Below are 20,135 nucleotides of genomic sequence, written 5' to 3' on the forward strand. Positions count from 1 at the left end.
GAAATCGGATCAAATTTAGATATAGCTCCCATATATATGTATCGCCCGATTTCGACAAATGGGGTCACGTTGCGCGTTTTTGCAAACGCATCGTCACCAAATTTGGCAAAAGGTAATCTTTTCCATCCCCCTTCAAGTCTGCAAAATTTCATCCAAATCGGTTCAGATTTAGATATAGCTCCCATATATATGTATCGCCCGATTTTCCCAAATTTGGCCACATAACCCCTATTTATCAACCGATCTTACTAAAAGTTGGCTAGATCCAGTCCTCTATAGTACTAACTATATGTGCAAAATTTCATCGAAATCGGTTCAGATGTAGATATAGCTCCCATATATGTATCACCCGATTTTGAAAAATTCGCCCCTAATAACCTTACGTTTGACCATACTGGCCTCATTTCTTAACTGATCTTACTCAAATCTTGCACAAGGTAACCTTTTGTGGTATTAATCAAACCCGCAAAATATTATGCAATTTGGTTCAGATTTAGATATAGCTTCCATATATATGCATCGCTCTATTTTCCCAAATTTGGCCATAATACTCTTCTTTATTAACCAATGTTACTCAAATTTCAAATTTTGATGTACTAGCCGATCGTATTTATACCTACTTGTAGCTTTTACATAAGAATATTGCTCGATTTTTACAAATTTTGATTTATTACCCACACTAATTTAACGATTTTCTCTTTTTTAATAATGGGCTCAATATTAGTGGCATACTAACCTCGTAGGTGCAATATCAACACAGCCAGTGTTGCTACACGGATGAAAAAGACTGTTTTTCATATGTTTGGCTATAAACATTATATGTTTGGAACACAAATTTTTAAACACAATATTTTTGAGTGCAAGCATATAATGTTCATAAACTAGCATAACATGTTTGGGACATATATGTTAATATGTTAGAACATATTATGTTTGGGACATAAAATGTTTGTAAATATAATATGCTTGGATGCAAACATATATTAATTTAGAAATAGCCTATAAACATATATGTGTTTAGTAGCTTGGAGCGCTATTTAACAGGGAGCGATATTGAATTAAGTTGGTGGTTGTTGCTTGTTATTACAAAATTAACAGTTTATTTTTCCTTGGGCAATTGATCAGCTACTTCTTTGATCCTTACAAACTGTGTGGTCCGCTGTTCGAATCCCCGTCAGGCAAAAGGTAAAATTAAAATAAAAAAAAAATTAATGATTTCTTCTACAATGTTTGTATTACAGAAAAAGGTGCTAAGAACTAAAAAATGTCGTGGAAGTGAGAAAGATGTGGGGGAATATATGCAGAAACAAAATTTTGAGCATTCAGGTCGAAAACCTATGTTGTTAGCACCTATATTACCTGTTTATTTTCATAATTCATTATGATTGTAAATATACAAATAAATAAATAAAATTTTGAGCACAATATTGTTTGGGAGAATTTTTTTTAAGCATATAATATTTTTGGGTGCAAAATGCTTCCAAACATATTATATGTTCACATAATAACATATTGTTTTTTGGAAGACAACATTATTGAATTTGGATGCAAAAATACAAAATGTGTGGAACTTAGACTACCCAAACATATATTGTTTAGACCAATATGCTTTCAAACATATTATATATTGGAAGAGATCAAACATATAAATGTTTGGGCAATACCCAAAAATGTATATGCTTGAAGCAAAATATGTTTGGGAGTATATGTTACAGAAGCGATTTTTTGTGAGCGTGTAGAAGTAGGGGAAATTCCCTATGTGTAGGGTTTTTCTAATATTTAGCGTCTTGTAGGGACGTAGGGCCACAATGTAGGACATTTTCACTCAACATAATTTGTAATAATTTTTACATTTTGGTGGCTCTAGAGGAGGAAATTAGAAGCCGGCAAGGCTTGATCTTTAATAATGTGTGGTAAACTTTATTCCTGTAGAAAATTTTGTCAAAATTGTATTTCTATAGAAATTTTTTTCAAAATATTATTTCTATAAAAAATTTTTTCAAAATTTTATTTCTGTGGAATTTTTTCTCAAAATTTTATTTCTATAGAAAAATTTCTCACAAAAATTTGTTTATAGAAACTTTTTCCAAAAATTAATTTTTATAGAGATTTAACAAAAAAGGTTACTAATTTGGGTAGAATTCTACCAACTGTGGCAACCGTGGTGGTAATACAAATTTATATTCTAAGTTATATACGTTGCATATTCATGTTTTAAGATAATAAAGTACTTAGAACCACTTTTGTTTTGTAACATTTTTTAAATTTAACGAAAAATATAGTAGGGAAAATTGTTTGGGAATGTATGGGAAAGTAGGGAACTCTTTTTGTCCTTGTAGGGTAAACCGAACATTTTCCCTGGCAACATTGACTATGAGCTATAGTCAGATTGACACAAAGCACCCATAGACATGTACCCCTTAATTTTCTTAAATATGTAACTGCGTTTTATCTCCCAGACCTATATGTTACCCCACAAATGCTTATGATTACTAATTCTGTAATGGTGGTTTAGGGTATGATATAGTCGGCCCCGCCCGACTTTCTACTTTACTTACTTGTTTTACAATGAAAAAATTAGAAATGCGTGCTGTCATTAAATATTTACATAAAAAAGGTTTATCGGGACAAGAAATTCATAATGATATGGTGAATGTGTTAGGAGAAAGTGCTCCTTCATATGCAACAGTAAAAAATTGGGTTGCTGAATTTAAACGTGGTCGTACAAGCATTGTAGATGAACCACGTAGTGGACGTCCAAAAACAGCAACAACAACAGAAAGCCAAAGTGCTTGATATGGTATTAAATGATCGACGAATAAAAGTGCGTGAAATTGCTAATGTCATGGGCATCTCAAATGATCGAGTCCATTTAATTTTGCATGAAGAACTACAGATGGCAAGATGGGTGCCGCATTTGTTAACAGTCGATCAAAAACGCATAATAATGAACATTTCTCAAGCTTGTTTGGATCGTTTTAAGCGAAATAAAATGGATTTCAAGCGTCGTTTCATAACTGTTGATGATGGATCCACCACTATACTCCAGAGACAAAAGAACAATCCAAACAATGGACTGAAGCTGAAGGAAGTGCCCCAAAGAAGGCAAAAACAATTCAATCGGCTGGTAAGGTTATGGCAACGGTTTTTTGGGACTTCAAAGATATTTTATTGATTGACTATCTGCAAAAGGGTAAAACAATAAATTCAGAGTACTATTGCAACCTTTTGGATCAATTAAATGTACATGTATTCGAGAAAAACGTTCTGGCTTACAACACAAAACAATAATTTTTCATCAAGACAACGCACAAGAGTGTTTTAACAATGGCTAAAATCAACGAATTAAAGTACGAGTTGCTTGACCACCCACCTTATTCTCCTAATTTAGCTCCCAGTGACTTTTACTTGTTCCCAAATCTAAAAAAAATCCTTGCTGGCAAGCGTTTTACCTCAAATGAAGATGCAATTACAGTTGTAAACTATTTTGAAAACCTTGAGGAAAACATAGTCGGAGAACAGGATCATTATTTTCAAAGTTTGTGCGAAAGTACTGAATGCGAAGCAGTTCAAAATTACGAGTAGGTCTTGACGGTATATTGAATGAGATACTGTTAAGAAGGAACTCAGATTTAAATCTACCATTAATAACATCACCCATAAAACAGATATTCAGCATAGTACGTCTACTATTCAGTGTTGGCAATTTGACAAGTGAAAGTCTATCCTTGTAAGATGGCATGGTTTGAGGAGTCCAGTCGATCCGACGTAAACAAAACAGTAGAAATTGCTTTTGTACAGACTCAACACGGTTGCAGTGTATTTGATACTGTGGGTCCCACATTACAGATCCATATTCAAGGATTGGACGCACATGTGAAGTGTACAAATTCCTTGTTACAAATGGGCGAGAAAACCCTTTACTCCAGCGTTTGACAAACCCAAGTGATCCATATGATTTATTGACGGTCAAAGATATGTGAGATCTAAAATCTAGTCTCCGATCCAACAGTATTCCGAGATCCTTAAAGGATTCAACAGTTTCAAGCATGTCGTTATTAAAATCAGTATAGACGACATCAGTCTGTAAACGATCTCTAAAGCCTTCATTAATCATTGTGGTCAAATCCAAGACATTTGTTATGGTTGAACAAGATTTACGGAAGCCATGTTGTTTGGGTGATAGAAAAGAGGAGACTTGATGAACCAAAATATCAGATATAATATTCTCCATTACTTTTGGAATAGCACTCAATTTAGCAATGCCTCTCTAGTTAGTAATATCAGACTTGTTTCCACTTTTAAATAGTGGAATGATAAATGAGTCCTTCCACAGAGTGGGAAAGATACCAGTTCGCAAAGATTCGTTAAATAGAAAGAGCAGTCGATAGAGAATGAGCACAACGAAAAGAACATTTTATATTTTCCAAGTAACTCAGGGTACACATCAGATTGCTTGAAATTCTTATGGGAGTATGTTGTTGCAAAGAACTTGGAAAACATATTACATATAGATACATTATCATCCGCCTCAAGAGTACCATAGTGAAGATTTCTTGGATAAACATTCGATAGACGTTTGGAATTAACAAATTTGTAAAATGATTTTAGGTTAAGTTTCAATTCATTTTTGATAGATAATTATTCTATGATTGTCTATTTCACAAGCTGTATTCCGAACGAGCGATTGAGTAATTTGCGTAACCAGTAGCTGCGACAGATTTTTTGTAATTTTTGTAAAGTTTATTCTTTCTGTTTTTTAAGTTACTTAATTTATTGTTGTTCCAGGGCGGACCAGTGTTATTAGTAACGCGAATTAATGGGACAGATTTACCAATGAATGAGTTCAAAGTTTCGTAAAATATATTTATTGATTCCTCAAGATTGTTCAGTTTTACAAAAACAGTATTTCTTTTCAGTTTTCATGTAAGTTTTATTTCGGGCAGAATTTTTTAAGCACAATATATTTAAGGGCAAAAATGTAATGTTCCTAAACTAGCATTAAATGTTTGGGACACATATGTTAGTATGTGAGAATATTTATGTTTAGTACATGAATGTTTCATAAAAATAATATGTGTTTGCAATTTCTGTGAAACTGCTTGTTTGTTGTTTCGGAAAACTTCTTTATGTGTTCATTTGTTTTGGCTATGCCCTTGGCATGTTAATAAGGCTTCGCCAAAACTTTGATATGTTTAAATCTAAATATTATTTAATTTGAATAATAAAATGAGTATTCGGAGTAAATAGAATAGACATTCGGAACCAAGAGAGAGAATGTACATTTGCAAACAACAGCATGTGTTTTTGCCTTGAGAGCAGCATTTTATGTATGTGTGTCCACACATACATAAAATGTGTTTTGTTTATAATTTTGGCATTATGGGCACAATTTTTTTCTTGGTTCGTCAAAACGTACGACGAGTAAATCAAAATATTCAGGCAAAGGAAATTAAAAAACAACAGTGGAAAATGTATAAAAATTACAAAGGGATCTTCATAAAAAAATAACGAAAGGGCACTATACTCTTTGAGTTGCGACAGTAAAATGAAAAAAGGGGAAACAGTGAAAAATTAAACAATAAAATGTATAAAAACAAATTTTAGTTCCTCTTTATTGAAAAGTAGTCCAAGAGGAGTTGACGGGCACTTGACGGACGGGCTTTAAGTTCGAGTTTTGCCGCTACAATTATTTTTTATGTTAGCGGCAAAACTCGCATCTCTAAACTCAGAATAACATTATAGCTTTTTTTTTGGCAAATTGTATTATAACATTGGTGGGGAATGATCCAAAGCAACAATTGAAAAAGTTTATTTTCTTTAAAATGAATTATTAAAGAAAAGTAAACGTGAAAACATGGACATTTTAGAGCGATAATGCCAACTTAATGCTGGCCTTAAAGTTAAAAATGGAATTAAGTACAAATTTATTCGTTAATAAAATTCATATTTATTTGTACTTCAAAATACGATCAATTTTAAATGCATTTAAAATGTTGGTAAAAAAAACAATAGTTCACGCCTAAATAAATTTATGTGTATATTGTAAAATTATTTATGTTTATTCTCGACTTCAAATTCTTCTTTTGTTAGAGTTTTTGAATTTCTTCGAAAATTTCAAACTTTTATACCAAAAACATTTTGTTTTACAAAATTGTTATTTTTCCAATAAAAAATAATATTTCTTTTTTATCAAGCACTGTTTTTTTCTGGATGTAAATCTTTAAAAATCCACAGTTTCAGTTTCATTGTTAAAATTTAATATACTAATATGTAATGTCGGACATCTTTTCAGAATTTTTGGAATATATGTAAAAATAAATGTTTGGTCTTCGGTTGGAGTAGGGATTGAACCCACGGCTCTTTACATGCAAGGCAGACATGCTAACCATTTGCTCCACGTGGCCAACAAATGTATGTTTTTGTTAAATAATGTTATGTTTGCATGGGCTCGTGAACCCTCAAAAAAAATCGCTTCTTTAACATATGTTCCAAACATATTTTGCAGGAAGCACATATATTATTGCATACTGCCGAAACATTAATATGTTTGTTTTATGTGAACATATTATATGTTTGGAAGCATTTTGAGCCAAAAATATTATATGCTTGGAAGAATTTTTCCCAAACACGATTGTGCTCATTCCCTAACATACTCGTAATTTTCACTTCCACGAAATTTTATAGTTATTGGCACCTTTTTCTGTAATACAAATAATGTTGAAGAAATTATTCACTTTTATAAATTTTTAAAATTTTACCTTTCGCCTGCACGGAGAATCGAACCGAGGACCATACAGTTTAAAAGCCAACACACTATCCACTGGGCTACGTAGCTGTTATAGTCACCAGTAGATAATTATCGTTTTAAGTTACATTTATATAGCATAGTTTGCAGCGCCCACGAGCCCATGCAAACATAACATTATTTAACAGAAATATACATTTGTTTGCCACGTGGAGCAGTGGTTAGCATGTCTGCCTTGCATGCAAAGGGTCGTGGGTTCAACCCCTGCTCCGACCGAACATTTTTTTTTTTTTATTTTACACATTTATATTTATACTATATTAATTTTTTTTAAATGAAACTTCGAAATGTGCGTTATTAAAGATTTATAGTCAGTAACAGTGCTTGATATAAACGAAATTGACTGATTTTTGGATAAAATATTATTTTTTATTGCAAAAATAACAATCTTGTAATAAAAAACTGTTTTTGTACAAAACTTTAAAATTTGGAAGGACTTCAAAAACTAACAAAAGAAGAACGTGGAGTCGAGTATAAACATACATACATAATTTTATAATATAAACATAAATTTATTTAGGAGTGAACAGTTTTTTACTAGCATTTAACACCATCGCTCTAAAATTCCTTTTATTTTTCTTTAATAATTCATTTTAAAGAAAATAAACTTTTTAAATTGTTTTAGCTGTAAAACTCGAACTTAATGCCCGCTTTTATATTTGATGGTGTCCGTCAACTCCTCGTGGACTACTTTTTAATAAAGAGGAACTAATGTTTGTTTTTATACATTTTACTGTGTAATTTTTCACTATTTCCTCCTTATTTCATTTTACTGTCCCAACTCTAAAAAGAGTATAGTGCCCTTTCGTTATTTTTATGAAGACCCCTGATTTCTTTTAACGAACCAAGAAAAAAATTGTGCCCATAATGCCAAAATGATAAACCCAACGCACGTCCACACATACATAAAATGATGCTCTCAAGGCGAAAACATATGCTGTTTGTTTTTCAAATGTCTATTCTCTTGGTTCCTAATGTCTATTCTCTTTATTAAAATTAAATAATATTTAGACTTAAACATATCAAATTTTTGGCCTTATCATAAAACAGTTTTCCGAAACAACATACAAGCGGTTTCACAGAAATTGCTCTCTTTTGACTCTTTTGCTGTGTTATATTCATATCTTTCGTCAACTCTCCCTGTTTCCATCTCTATTTCTCTCTATACTCTCTCTGTCGCTTTGAATAAAATATCACAACATATGTATGTTTAGTCGAAATTTGTAAATTTATTTATTTATTAAATTTAACTTAGCTTATATAAATATAAGGCAAGTATAAAGAAAAAAAGAAATAGCATTAGCTACAAAGGCTATCAGCTAAATGTAAATTTATATATGTTTGTATTCACACATATGATGTTTATGAAACATTCATGCCACAAACATAATATATTCTAACATATTAATATAGATGTTCCAAACATTTAGTGTTAGTTTAGGAACATTACATGTTTGCACTTAAATATATTGTGTTTAAAAATTGTGCCCGAAACACATTTTGTTTATATCGGAACATATGAAAAACATATTTTTCTAACAGTGTGGGCGCTGCAAACTATGCTATATAAGTATACCTCATAACGATATTTGGCTATTGATGACAATAACAGCTACGTAGCCCAGTGGATAGTGTGTTGGCTTACAAACTGTATGGCCCTCGGTTCTATTCTCCGTCCAGGCGAAAGGTAAAATGTAACAAATTTATAAAATTGAGTAATTTCTTCAACATTGTTTGTATTACAGAAAAAGGTGCTAAGAACAAAAAAATCTTATGGAAGTGAAAAAGATATGAGGGAAGATGCTATTAGAAATAATTTTTTTAGCACAATCTTCTTTCAAGCATGTAATATTTTTGGGCTCAAAATGCCCAAACATATGATATGTTCACGTAAAACAAACACAATAATGTTTCGGCAATATCCAATAATATATGTGAAGCGATTTTTTTTGAGGGTGTACTAAAATTATGATGGGATGAAAACGATAGCAACGTCTTTTGCTGTTACAGGGTCAATGGCGAGAGCCAGCACTTGTATTATCATCTTACCTTGTTTGTTGATAATTATCCGGAACCTCTGTTCATCACCATGGTATATTTGTAAGGCCGACGTGACTTTGTTACTGCACGGTTGTACCCCATATAAGGTAGTAGATGCTTTGTTGTTGTCTTGGCGGTGTCATGTGGAGTAACCGGGCGTTCCGGATCAACTGGGCGTTCTGTCGCAGCATCCTTCTGAGGTTGTAGTGTAGTGTTGATGATCCTCCGTCGCTCTATTCTACTGCGTGCGCTCCATCGTCGGAAGACTTCTCGCAATTTATTTATTTATTTGCTTGGCAAATCCAAGCCGCAAACCCATATACGAATTCCAAAACTACACAAACATAGCAATACTTACAAATTATAAAAATTATGAGCTTAAAAAGTAGAAATTAATAACAAAAATTGTATCAATAAGTAACTAAACAGAATTTGAAACAAACAGATATACAATAATTGAAACAATTAACAAAAAATTATGAAAATTACGAAAAAAAGTACTAAAAAATATAAATTAAATTAATTATCAATTTAAAAAATTAAAAAATAAGAACAATAATATATATATATATATATATATATATATATATATATATATATATATATATATATATATATATATATATATATATATATATATATATATATATATATATATATATATATATATATATATATATATATATATATATATATATATATATATATATATATATGTTTGTTTAGGTTAACGACTTCATTAGAAAAGTCTTATTTTGTCCGTGTTACTCCCATTTTCAATGCATTACCTATTTCTCTCAAGATATTTCATTGTTCCTCAACCACATTTCGTAAAAGACTATATGTTCATTTTTCTAATTCATGAGTCAAATGTGTGATAAGTACTAAGTCATATATAATTTATGTTAGAAAATAATTTTAATTTTATTTATTTATTGTTTTTTTTATACCCTCCATCATAGGATGGGGGTATATTAACTTTGTCATTCCGTTTGTAACACATCGAAATATTGCTCTAAGACCCCATAAAGGATATATATTCTGGGTCGTGGTGAAATTCTGAGTCGATCTAAGCATGTCCGTCCGTCCGTCCGTTCGTCTGTTGAAATCACGCTAACTTCCGAACGAAACAAGTTATCAACTTGAAACTTGGCACAAGTAGTTGTTATCGATGTAGGTCGGATGGTATTGAAAATGGGCCATATCGGTCCACTTTTACGTATAGCCCCCATATAAAGGGACCCTCAGATTTGGCTTGTGGAGCCTCTAACAGCAGCATATTTCATCCGATCCGGCTGAAATTTGGTATATGGTGTTGGTATATGGTCTCCAACAACCATGCAAAAATTGGTTCACATCGGCCCATAATTATATATAGCCCCCATATAAACCGTTCCCCAGATTTGGCTTGCGGAGCCTCAAAGAGAAGAAAATTTCATCCGATCCGGCTGAAATTTGGTACATGATGTTGGTATATGGTCTCTAACAACCATGCAAAAATTGGTCCATATCGGTCCTTATTATATATAGTCCCCATATAAACCGATCCCCAGATTTGGCTTGTGGAGCCTCTAAGAGAAGCATATTTCATCCGATCCGGCTGAAATTTGGTACATGGTGTTGGTATATGGTCTCTAACAATCATGCAAAAATTGGTCCACATCGGTCCATAATTATATATAGCCCCCATATAAACCGATCCCCAGATTTGGCTTGCGGAGCCTCAAAGAGAAGCAAATTTCATCCGATCCGGCTGAAATTTGGTACATGATGTTGGTATATGATCTCTAACAACCGTGCAAAAATTGGTCCACATCGGTCCATAATTATATATAGCGCCCATATAAACCGATATCCAGATTTGACTTGCGAAGTCTCCAAGAGAAGCAAATTTCATCCAATCCTGTTGTAATTTGGAACATGGTGTTAGTATATGATCTTTAACAACCGTGGCAGAATTGGTCCATATCGGTCTATAATTATATATAGCCCCCATATAAAACGTTCTCCAGATTTGACCTCCGGAGCCTCTTGGTGGAGCAAAATTCATCCGATCCGGTTCAAATTAAGAACGTGGTGTTAGTATATGGTCGCTAACAACCATACCAAAATTGGTCCAATCACACAAAAATTGGTCCATATCGGTTCATAATCATGGTTGCCACTAGAGCCAAAAATAATCTACCAAAATTTTATTTCTATAGAAAATTTTGTCAAAATTTTATTTCTAGAGAAAATTTTGTCAAAATTTTATTCGGTTCATAATCAAATTTTCATCATTGTCAGAATTTTATTTCTATAGAAAATTTTGTCAAAATTTTATTTCTATAGAAAATTTTGTTCAAATTTTATTCGGTTCATAATCATGGTTGCCACTCGAGCCAAAAATAATCTACCACGATTTTATTTCTATAGAAAATTTTGTCAAAAGTTTATTTCTATAGAAAATTTTGTTAAAATTTTATTTCTGTAGAAATTTTTGTCAAAATTTTCTTTCTATAGAAAATTTTGTCTAAATTTTTATTTCTATAGAAAATTTTGTGAAAATTTTATTTCTATAGAAAATTTTGTTAAAATTTTATTTCTGTAGAAAATTTTGTAAAAATTTTATGTCTACTTTGTCAAACTGAATTATATACGTATTGGATCGATCTTTTTTGATTTAATATATACCACGTATGGACTTACATACAATTTAGAAGATGGTGTTAGGAGGTTTTAAGATACCTTGCCATCGGCAAACGTTACCGCAACTTAAGTAATTCGATTCTGGATGGCAGTGTTTAGAAGAAGTTTCTACGCAATCCATGATGGAGGGTACATAAGCTTCGGCCTGGCCGAACTTACGGCCGTATATACTTGGTTTTTTTTTTATTATGTTTAATGTTTATTTAATTTTTATGCTGGATGTACTGTCTCATGCCTAACGTTGTGTTAGCAGATGTTGAGTAGTTTCTGAATAGCTGTAAATTCCTTAATGAATTTGTTTAATGTTTATATATATATATATATATATATATATATATATATATATATATATATATATATATATATATATATATATATATATATATATATATATATATATATATATATATATATATATATATATATATATATATATATATATATATATATATATATATATATATATATATACAGAAGTTGTATATCATCAACAAACGCAAATGGTAAACAATTCGGACTACCTACTAAATCAAACAGAACATTAATGAACATAATGAATAAAGCACAAACCCCTGTGGAACACCACTAACTACACGCAAAAATTCGTAGGATTCAGGTTTTCTCCGAGATGATCAAGGTCCCCGTATTGACATTGTCATGGTAGTTTCGGTTTGTGGCAGCAATTTTGCAATACCCATTTAATCTTTTAAATAAAATAGGTAACTATTTTCCATTACATTCTGAATTGACTTATGGGTTTTAGCTACATTAACAATTGATTGTTTGAAATAAATTTGAATAATAAAAACGAATTTTGACAACAAAAAAATGTGTTTTTCTTTGTTAGACCGGGGACTTATCAGCCATCCTGTTGTGAGATTGGGTAACTGGGCATAAATATGTGTCAGTTAAGTCTAGTACTAAGATAAAATTTTCGTACTAAAAACTGTTATACTCCGTAGAAAATGCGTTCGCGCGGTTTAACTGCGAAATTTTTGTTTTGTGCTTTATCGAACACATATTGATTGACCTCTGAAATTTATTTCGCATAAATAAGATAGCAACTCTGTATTTGGCGGCCCTATTGACAGTGATACCTGTTTATATTCGTTTTTCGCAGAAATGAACTTAGTACTAAGCATTATATACTATTAAATAATTAATGAAATTAATTATATTTTCAATTCAACTCGTTACAGATCAGCAAAAAAGAAACACCATGCCTTCAAAAGTAGCCAAAATAAACGTTTCTTATGGTATTCCCTCTATGGATGGGGACTGCCGACAGTAATCACAGTCATCACAGTAACTTTAACCAAATCCGACGTTTTGAGTGAGAATATTCGACCAAACTTCGGACATGGTCGATGCTGGTTCACGTGTGAGTATAAACGATAAAGAAATATCTACAAGTCTACGCCAACCCCATATCAAAATGCCGCATAAGTAAAGAAATGGACGTGTTCAGTACACTCATAGAAAAAGTCTGCATAAACAGTTGTCAGTGCCTGCTATAATATTTTTGTTAATTCTTGGTTCAATGAACAATAATTCGTAAAATTTTTAAGTTTTAAAATTTTATTAAAAAAAGCCCTCTTATATTCTTAGGAGCTCTTAAATGCGATCAGAAACATTTTGTTTTTGCTATTATCGATATCGAACGAAAACATTTCATCAATTTAATTTAGCCATTTTGTTTTCATTGCGTTAAGTTTTTGTCTTAAGTCATAAAAATATAAGAAGATCACAAAGCAAATTTTACTAAAGGTTAGCGTCACTGACTGTTATCTGTTAATTAAAGAGTCCAAAATGAAAGACTCTTTAATTGCCAGATAACTTTTTTCTAGTTGTTTAATTGGTAGGCTACAGGGGGTGTTGGTGGCGAAGGTGAAGAAACAAGTGGACACCAATTCTTGGAGTAAGTGGACTGTATGTGGGGTTGATGGGACAACAGATGGGCTACCTTTGTAAAACAAGAGAGTTTGGATTAGATGACTGTCATGATTTCTCTAGTGTGAGAAATTATGACTCCACAATTAAAAACGCCGAGACAAGAGAATGAGAAAAATACAAGGGTTTTAGAGTTTGGAGATGTAGAATTTATTAGAGATTGTGCTCACCGTTCAAGATTTGCGAAAAGATTGATCGATTATAAGTTTCTAAGCTTACCACGAAACTTAATCGCTATTACATACAATAATCATGGTTATAAAAAATAATTCACAATAGACATCCTGATTAATTAGTAATAGTGATGAGTGCATTGATTTTAAGTTTATATTGATATTTCGGTATGATTCACAATAATTCAGTGTGTTAAATTCAAATGTATCTATAGCTACGATTTATGAATAAGTCTAAACATAAGTTTAGACACTAGTTAATAATAATTTCTCACTGAATAGACAAAAAATTAACTCAATGAAAAGTAAATTGATGATGACTTTTTGCCTTTATTTTCGAAGGCATTTTTTCTGTGAACTTTAGATGACGACAGTATAAAATTCGAACTGCAATTGAAAATGAAAAATCTTTCTTACAGATGATTCAGCTGGATCGGCCAACTTACTATTTTTCTCTGGTCCTGTCGGCATACTCTTCCTAATCAATCTCGTCCTATTTATACTCACTCTGCGCTATTGCAATAGGGTTAAACGTGAAATCTTCCGTATGCAAAGTTCAAATGCTGAAAAACCAATCATGCGCAGACGTTTCTTTGTCGATAAGGCCCGCTTCGCTATGAACACAAAACTGTTCGTGGTCATGGGCATAACATGGTTCCTAGAGTTACTGAGCATAATATTTTATGATCACAAGAAAATATTTTTCTGGGCCATTAGTGATTCCTTCAATGTCCTGTTGGGAGTTTCCGTTTTCTTTATATTCGTCTTCAAGAAACGTGTATGGCACTCAGTACTGGAACGGGTTGGTAAGTAAACTGTGTGTCCATTGCATTGTTCCTAAGTCATCCTTTCTATATATGTATTTTCAGGACTACGAACAGCCGACTCCTTGAAGAACATTCAGACAGGGACCATGTCGACTTATACTCATAATAACATTTCCATGAATCGCCTTAATGCAATCGATGGGCATACCTCACTGTTGACTCCAAATGCCGCTCGCCGCGTACCCACCATTTAAACGCATATAATTTTAAATGCTTTTTATTTTGTAAATATTTATGTTACTACTCAAACATCCTCGAACTTTCGCATCAGTATTTAAAAATATGTCGGTCATCTTTATAATATTAAGCAGACTCCTTATTCAAAGCCCATTGAAATTTATTTATTATTCTTTTGTTCTCATTTTCATTATGCATCAATATGTTAACTCCACAATGCACTGAAAAAAGTCCATCATTAATCTAATGCTAATTAATATAATATAAATAAGTTATGTTCCAGAAAAAAACTTTTTGCGAATTCTTCCACAAACCAATAAAACTTTCCTCAACCCAAGCAAGTCTCAAAAACATAAACTAAATGTCGATATAAAAATCAATGAGGGTACTATATAAGCTAAAAAATAATATGTTTAATAGACCACCACTATAGGGTGGGGTATAATAAGATTGCCATTCCGTTTGTAACACATCGAAATATCGATCTAAAATGTCCGTCTATCTGTGTAATCATGCTACAGCCTTCAATGATGAAGCTATCGTTCCAAAATTTGTCGCAGATTTATTTTTTGTTTTGCACGGTGGACAAGTTTGAAGATGGGCTATATGTTGCTTAAATTAACTTATGTTTATTGCAAACAAAAATATTTTGTTGTAGTTCATTCTTAAATTTTTTTAAGGAATTTTCCTCATCACAATGAAAATTTCATTGTCTCAAAAAATTTATGATCTAAATGTGGCTATAAATGTCAATCACCGTACAAATAATGCTAACTAAAGAAGAAGATATAGTAATGATTTGAAGCGATTGATATTTTTTTTGTAAAGGGTGATTTGTTAAGAGCTTGATAACTTTTTTTTAAAAAAAAACGCATAAAATTTGCAAAATCTCATCGGTTCTTTATTTGAAACGTTAGATTGGTCCATGACATTTACTTTTTGAAGATAATTTCATTTAAATGTTGACCGCGGCTGCGTCTTAGGTGGTCCATTCGGAAAGTCCAATTTTGGGCAACTTTTTCGAGCATTTCGGCCGGAATAGCCCGAATTTCTTCGGAAATGTTGTCTTCCAAAGCTGGAATAGTTGCTGGCTTATTTCTGTAGACTTTAGACTTGACGTAGCCCCACAAAAAATAGTCTAAAGGCGTCAAATCGCATGATCTTGGTGGCCAACTTACCGGTCCATTTCTTGAGATGAATTGTTCTCCGAAGTTTTCCCTCAAAATGGCCATAGAATCGCGAGCTGTGTGGCATGTAGCGCCATCTTGTTGAAACCACATGTCAACCAAGTTCAGTTCTTCCATTTTTGGCAACAAAAAGTTTGTTAGCATCGAACGATAGCGATCGCCATTCACCGTAACGTTGCGTCCAACAGCATCTTTGAAAAAATACGGTCCAATGATTCCACCAGCGTACAAACCACACCAAACAGTGCATTTTTCGGGATGCATGGGCAGTTCTTGAACGGCTTCTGGTTGCTCTTCACTCCAAATGCGGTAATTTTGCTTATTTACGTAGCCATTCAACCAGAAATGAGCCTCATCGCTGAACAAAATTTGTCGATAAAAAAGCGGATTTTCTGCCAACTTTTCTAGGGCCCATTCACTGAAAATTCGACGTTGTGGCTCGTTAGTAAGTCTATTCATGATGAAATGTCAAAGCATACTGAGCATCTTTCTCTTTGACACCATGTCTGAAATCCCACGTGATCTGTCAAATACTAATGCATGAAAATCCTAACCTCAAAAGAATCACCCTTTACTTTATTTTTCTTTATGCCTTTATGAGAAGGAAGAATTTCGTAAATGGTGGTTAAAAATCCAAAAATGCAAGATAATAAATTGGGATTTATATTCTACCAAAGTGTGCCTAATTTGGATCACATCGGTTTAGATTAATATAGCGGTCTATAGTGACTGCCCGTAGTAAGGCTCAATGAGAGCTGCCTGATTCTATGTTTAGCGCAATGAAAAGGGACCTCCTTTTAAAGACGTGTCCGAACGGCGATTGACATTACGGAGAAACGACTTAAAAAACTTTGCAACACAGAATTGCCGTAAGCATTATAATCATAATAGCAAAACTGTTTGCTAAAACAGCAGATTTAGTAAGGAACAGCAGTAGCATGTAGTTGTTTCAGCAAACATTCGTTAGTTGAAACAGCAAACATTTTTTACAGCTAAAGGCCGGTACTCTGTTCGGTTTTCGCGTTGAAACTCCATACAAAACTAAAAAATGCGAAAAATTTGCGAAATTTTTTCCATTTGTGATACTTTGTTTTTTCGTGTTGAAAAACTGACGTTTATAGCACGGCGCCATTTGCAATGTGAATTAAGAAATAATTTATTTATTAAAAACTATTTGTGCGGGTTTATAAATCAAACACGGACCATATTTTTGTTCCGAAACTATACAAAGGATCAAATGAATAGCAGATCAATTGCCCAAGGAAAAATAAAATGTTATTTTGTAAAAACAAGCAACAACCACCAACTTAATCCAATATCGCTCCCTGTAAAATAGCGCTCCAAGCTACCTAAAAAAACGCCGCTTTCTATGTGCGAAATAATGGTTTCCATAAAAATTTTTCGCAAGAATGAACATAGTACCGGCCTTAAAATAGCAAACGTGTTTGCTAAAAGTTTTTGACAAACATCGCTGCTGAAATAGCAAACTGCGTTAGTTGAAATAGCTAACATTTTTACTTCCATAACAACTACAAATGTTTGTTGTCCCAGCAACAAAATTTGTCGTTTTTAATGATATGTTGAAATGAAACCTGTAAATCATTTAATACAATAACTTCTACATTTATTAAATGTGTGAAATAAATTGAATTCCATCGAAGTATTGGAAGCTCAAAGACACGGAATCTCCTTTTTATAGCCGAGATTGAACATAATTTCCCATTGCGATGAAAATTTTAGAGTAGCTTTGAAACACTCAGAAATGCCACCAGCATTGCAGAGGGAGTAATTCACCAATCCACCGTTGCAAAACTTTATGGTGTTTAAGGTGTTTGGGATTGAATCCATACCCGTTTGTATGCAAAGCGGACATGAACCATTGCACGACGGTTGCTCCCATATATGAATGTATAATAGAAATTTTCCAATCTAAAAATTATTAAAAACAAAGGGACTATAAAAGGAATGGCAAATTTCTTAAATGACAAATACAATACTTACCAAATATAATCTCCGTAATAAAAGAAATTTTGGATAATATATTCCAAAACAACAAGTTTAAAAGTGGTGCTTTGATGGCGTTGACATTTGACATATCGACGTTGACATTTGTCAAAACTGACTTCACCAACAATAGGTCTGTTCGCTTACTTTTCTAGCAATAATTATCCAGTAAAAACTGGCAAGAGAGTAAAAGTACATTTTACTCTCTTTGCTTAAAATCGTGAAAAATTGCGATTTTAGCGGCTAAAGGTGGGTACTATGTTCGGTTTTCGAGTTGAAAATCACTTTATTTTCGCGATTACGTTTCCTGAAATAATTAAAATTATAAATGAAAACAAACCTATTCCCATAATGTCTTGCCGAAATTTAGAAGAACAAGAAACTGCGCATCAATTGAGTTAATTTATATGCTTTATATTAAACTGTTTTAATAAAGTGACCGCGAACTCGAACTTAATACCCACCTTAAAATGTAAACTACTAAAAAGGGTTGCTTGTTCGCAAATGTTATTGCATAATCAAAAAAATACTAATTGTTTTTAACGTTTGAAGTTTCATAATGTGTACCATTTTACTATTGTCCATTTGACTGGAGAGACTTTATAATTTTATTCGGACCAGCAGAAAATTTCAGCAAACTACTGAGTGTCAAGATACAAAAAGTCAATAAATTTAAAGACAATTTCTTTCATTTTGAAGTATTTTTCAATACAATATTAAAGCCAAGTTGACCTTAGTCGAACAAAATTTTCTTTCATGTTCAGATACCCATTTTTAAGTCGAGTCACTTAATTGAAAAGTTTATCGATTTTGGGCAAGGAAAAACTCTTATATCAGAAAAAAGCTAAGCAAAATTAGCTTTTGTATTTTAAGGACAAGACATCTTTGGCCTCACGACAATACCAAATAACGAAGTCGTTACATTGTCCTCATTATGAAATCTCGAGAATGAAATACAATTTAGTTCAAGTTTCAAACTAAGTATTTTATTTTTCCCATGTTCTATGTTAAACAAGTACACGGACGAAAAAGATGGTTTTTCATATGTATCGGTGTAAAAATTATATATTTGGAACTCAAATTAAGCAAGCACATTATTTTTAGGTGCAAGCATATAATGTTCATAAACTAGCATAACATGTTTGCGACATATATGTCAACATGTTAGAACATATTATGTTTGGGACATAACATTTTTTTATAATAAGTGTGGTTTTATTATTTTTTGTATTAATTAAGAAATAGCTTATAAATATATATGTGTTTAGAAAGAGAGACCGAGAGAGTATGCTGCAAGTAAAAACATGGATGTAACCAAATAGCGGTTTAAAAATATATACACACAAAGAAAATTTCATTAATTTTTTTTTCTACCATTGGCTGATAAGTCCCCTGTCTAACAAAGAAAACCAAATTTTTTCGTCAAAATTCGTTTTTATTATTCAACATAGTTCCCTTCAAGAGCGATACAACGATTATAACGACCTTCCAATTTTTTGATACCATTTTGGTAGTACTCCTTCGGTTTTGCCTCAAAATAGGCCTCAGTTTCGTCGATCTCTTCATTGCAGCCAAATTTTTTTCCCTGCGAGCATCCTTTTGAGGTCTGAGAACAAGAAAAAGTCGCTGGGGGCCAGATATGGGGAATACGGTGGGTGGGGAAGCAATTCGAAGCCCAATTCATGAATTTTCGCCATCGTTCTCAATGACTTGTGGCACGGTGCGTTGTCTTGGTGGAACAACACTTTTTTCTTCTTCATATGGGGCCGTTTTGCCGCGATTTCGACCTTCAAACGCTCCAATAACGCCATAAAATAGTCACTGTTGATGGTTTTTCCCATCTCAAGATAATCGATAAAAATTATTCCATGCGCATCCCAAAAACAGAGACCATTACTTTGCCAGCGGACTTTTGAATCTTTCCACGCTTCGGAGACAGTTCACCGGTCGCTGTCCACTCAGCCGACTGTCGATTGGACTCAGGAGTGTAGTGATGGAGCCATGTTCCATCCATTGTCACATATCGACGGAAAAACTCGGGTGTATTACGAGTTAACAGCTGCAAACACCGCTCACAATCATCAACACGTTGTTGTTTTTGGTCAAATGTGAGCTCGCGCGGCACCCATTTTGCACAGAGCTTCCGCATATCCAAATATTGATGAATGATATGACCAACACGTTCCATTGATATCTTTAAGGCCTATGCTATATCGAACAACTTCATTTTACGATCATTCAAAATCATTTTGTGGATTTTTTTGATGTTTTCGTCGGTAAC

General features: G+C 32.8%; 1 protein-coding gene and 1 long non-coding RNA gene across 2 annotated transcripts in view; one reads left to right on the forward strand and one right to left on the reverse strand.

Moving 5' to 3' along the window:
• Positions 1-15,025, forward strand: part of mthl15 (methuselah-like 15) — a 161,124-nt gene extending 146,099 nt beyond the window's left edge. The window contains exons 5-7 of the mRNA XM_075295434.1: positions 12,736-12,917; positions 14,079-14,465; positions 14,529-15,025. Of these exons, the coding sequence (XP_075151549.1) occupies positions 12,736-12,917; positions 14,079-14,465; positions 14,529-14,680 (721 nt within the window). The 3' untranslated portion in view covers positions 14,681-15,025. The remainder of the gene's footprint in view (positions 1-12,735; positions 12,918-14,078; positions 14,466-14,528) is intronic.
• Positions 15,026-17,452: 2,427 nt separating this feature from the next.
• LOC142223278 (uncharacterized) lies at positions 17,453-17,904 on the reverse strand. Its single transcript, XR_012718655.1, has 2 exons — positions 17,852-17,904; positions 17,453-17,779 (listed from the first exon to the last, which is right to left on the reverse strand). It is a non-coding gene; the product is annotated as an uncharacterized LOC142223278 (long non-coding RNA).
• Between the last annotated feature and the right edge of the window lie 2,231 nt (positions 17,905-20,135).

This window comes from Haematobia irritans, chromosome 2 (assembly GCF_050003625.1).
Source record: "Haematobia irritans isolate KBUSLIRL chromosome 2, ASM5000362v1, whole genome shotgun sequence".
Classification (NCBI taxonomy): domain Eukaryota; kingdom Metazoa; phylum Arthropoda; class Insecta; order Diptera; family Muscidae; genus Haematobia; species Haematobia irritans.